Genomic DNA, 1,219 nt, shown 5'->3' on the forward strand with positions numbered 1-1,219 from the left:
CCCATCCGCTACTTCACCGCGCAGGTGCGCGAGCTGCCCAGGGGGCCCTGGCAGACCTACTCCTCGTCCATCAGCCACGAGGCCACAGCCTGCGCGGTGGAAAGGTACGCGGCCCGGAGGCCCCTCCCCGGACCTGCAGCCCCACCCTGTCCCCCCCCAGCATCTCCCCACAGGGGAGCGGGGGCCATGTCTCCTCGTCCACACCTGGGACCAGGGATTTCTGTGTCCTGGACCCACTGCTCCGCCCCAGGCCTCTCTACCCCCCGCAGGCTGTTCCCCCTAGAGGCCCCGGGGCAGGACAGGACAGGCCAGTAATAGGGACAGTGAGCCTGAAGCGTGGGCTCCTAAGAGGGGAGGAGAGCAGCGTTGGGAGCGGGGGCCCAGCGGCAGATGTCCCCCGGAGAGACGCCCCCCGCCTGCTCCCCCAGGTCAGCAGGCACACAGGTCTCACTCAGGGCCTCGCTGGCCAGTGACACTGGGCGGGAACCGGCGGGCGTCCCCCTGAGCAGGATGACCCACCACTCACTCATTCCTCAGAGACCCGGGAGGGAGGGGGCTGGGGCGACTCACACGCAGCCCCTGGGGGACTTCAGGGCCGCCTCACTGAACTCCTCTGGCCCCGATTCCAACCCCTTTCCTGTTCAGCTCAGGCTCCGGGCTGTGGGCAGGGCTGCTATGCCGTGGCTCCCCCCGTGGGTTCTAGGGCCCTGGCCCCCACCGAGCTGGGCTGGAGGAGTGTCTGCTCCCAGACTCCGCCGTGTCCTGCAGCCCCCACTGAGCTGGGAAATGTCACACACCGTGTCAGCGCGTTGATCCCTGCGAGGGAGGGCCCAGTGGCGGTGGGAGGTCGCTGTCCTTGTTGTACAAACGAGAAACCAGGCACTGGCTTGGCACAGCTGCCGGGCGCCCCGCTCTGTTGACGGCGGGCGGGGGAGGAAGCAGGTCAGAGAGTCCTGGGGGCAGCTCCATCCTGAGCCCCCAGCACACAGCAGGTGCGGAGTGTGTCTGTCGCTGTCCTAGACCCACACCTGGGGCTTTAGAGAGAAGGCGCCCCCTCCCTGGCCTGAGGCGGAAGCGCAGTGCACGCAGCTGAGCAGGGGGCACGGGGAGGTGGGGATCTGACGCAGATGCCCGGGCTCAGGTGCCTCCTGCCACCGCCCACCCGTGGGGGTCTGGGCTGCGAGGCTGGGAAGCAAGAGGAGGGCCTCCGGGGCGGGGG

At 69.2% G+C, this 1,219-nt stretch overlaps 1 protein-coding gene across 1 annotated transcript in view; it reads left to right on the forward strand.

Annotated features, from left to right (window-relative positions):
• Window positions 1-1,219, forward strand: part of SDK1 (sidekick cell adhesion molecule 1) — a 339,428-nt gene that overhangs the window by 332,460 nt on the left and 5,749 nt on the right. Inside the window, exon 34 of the mRNA XM_014549990.1 lies at window positions 2-104. Coding sequence (XP_014405476.1) covers window positions 2-104 — 103 coding nt within the window. The remainder of the gene's footprint in view (window position 1; window positions 105-1,219) is intronic.

This window comes from Myotis brandtii, unplaced genomic scaffold (assembly GCF_000412655.1).
Source record: "Myotis brandtii unplaced genomic scaffold, ASM41265v1 scaffold579, whole genome shotgun sequence".
Classification (NCBI taxonomy): Eukaryota; Metazoa; Chordata; class Mammalia; order Chiroptera; family Vespertilionidae; genus Myotis; species Myotis brandtii.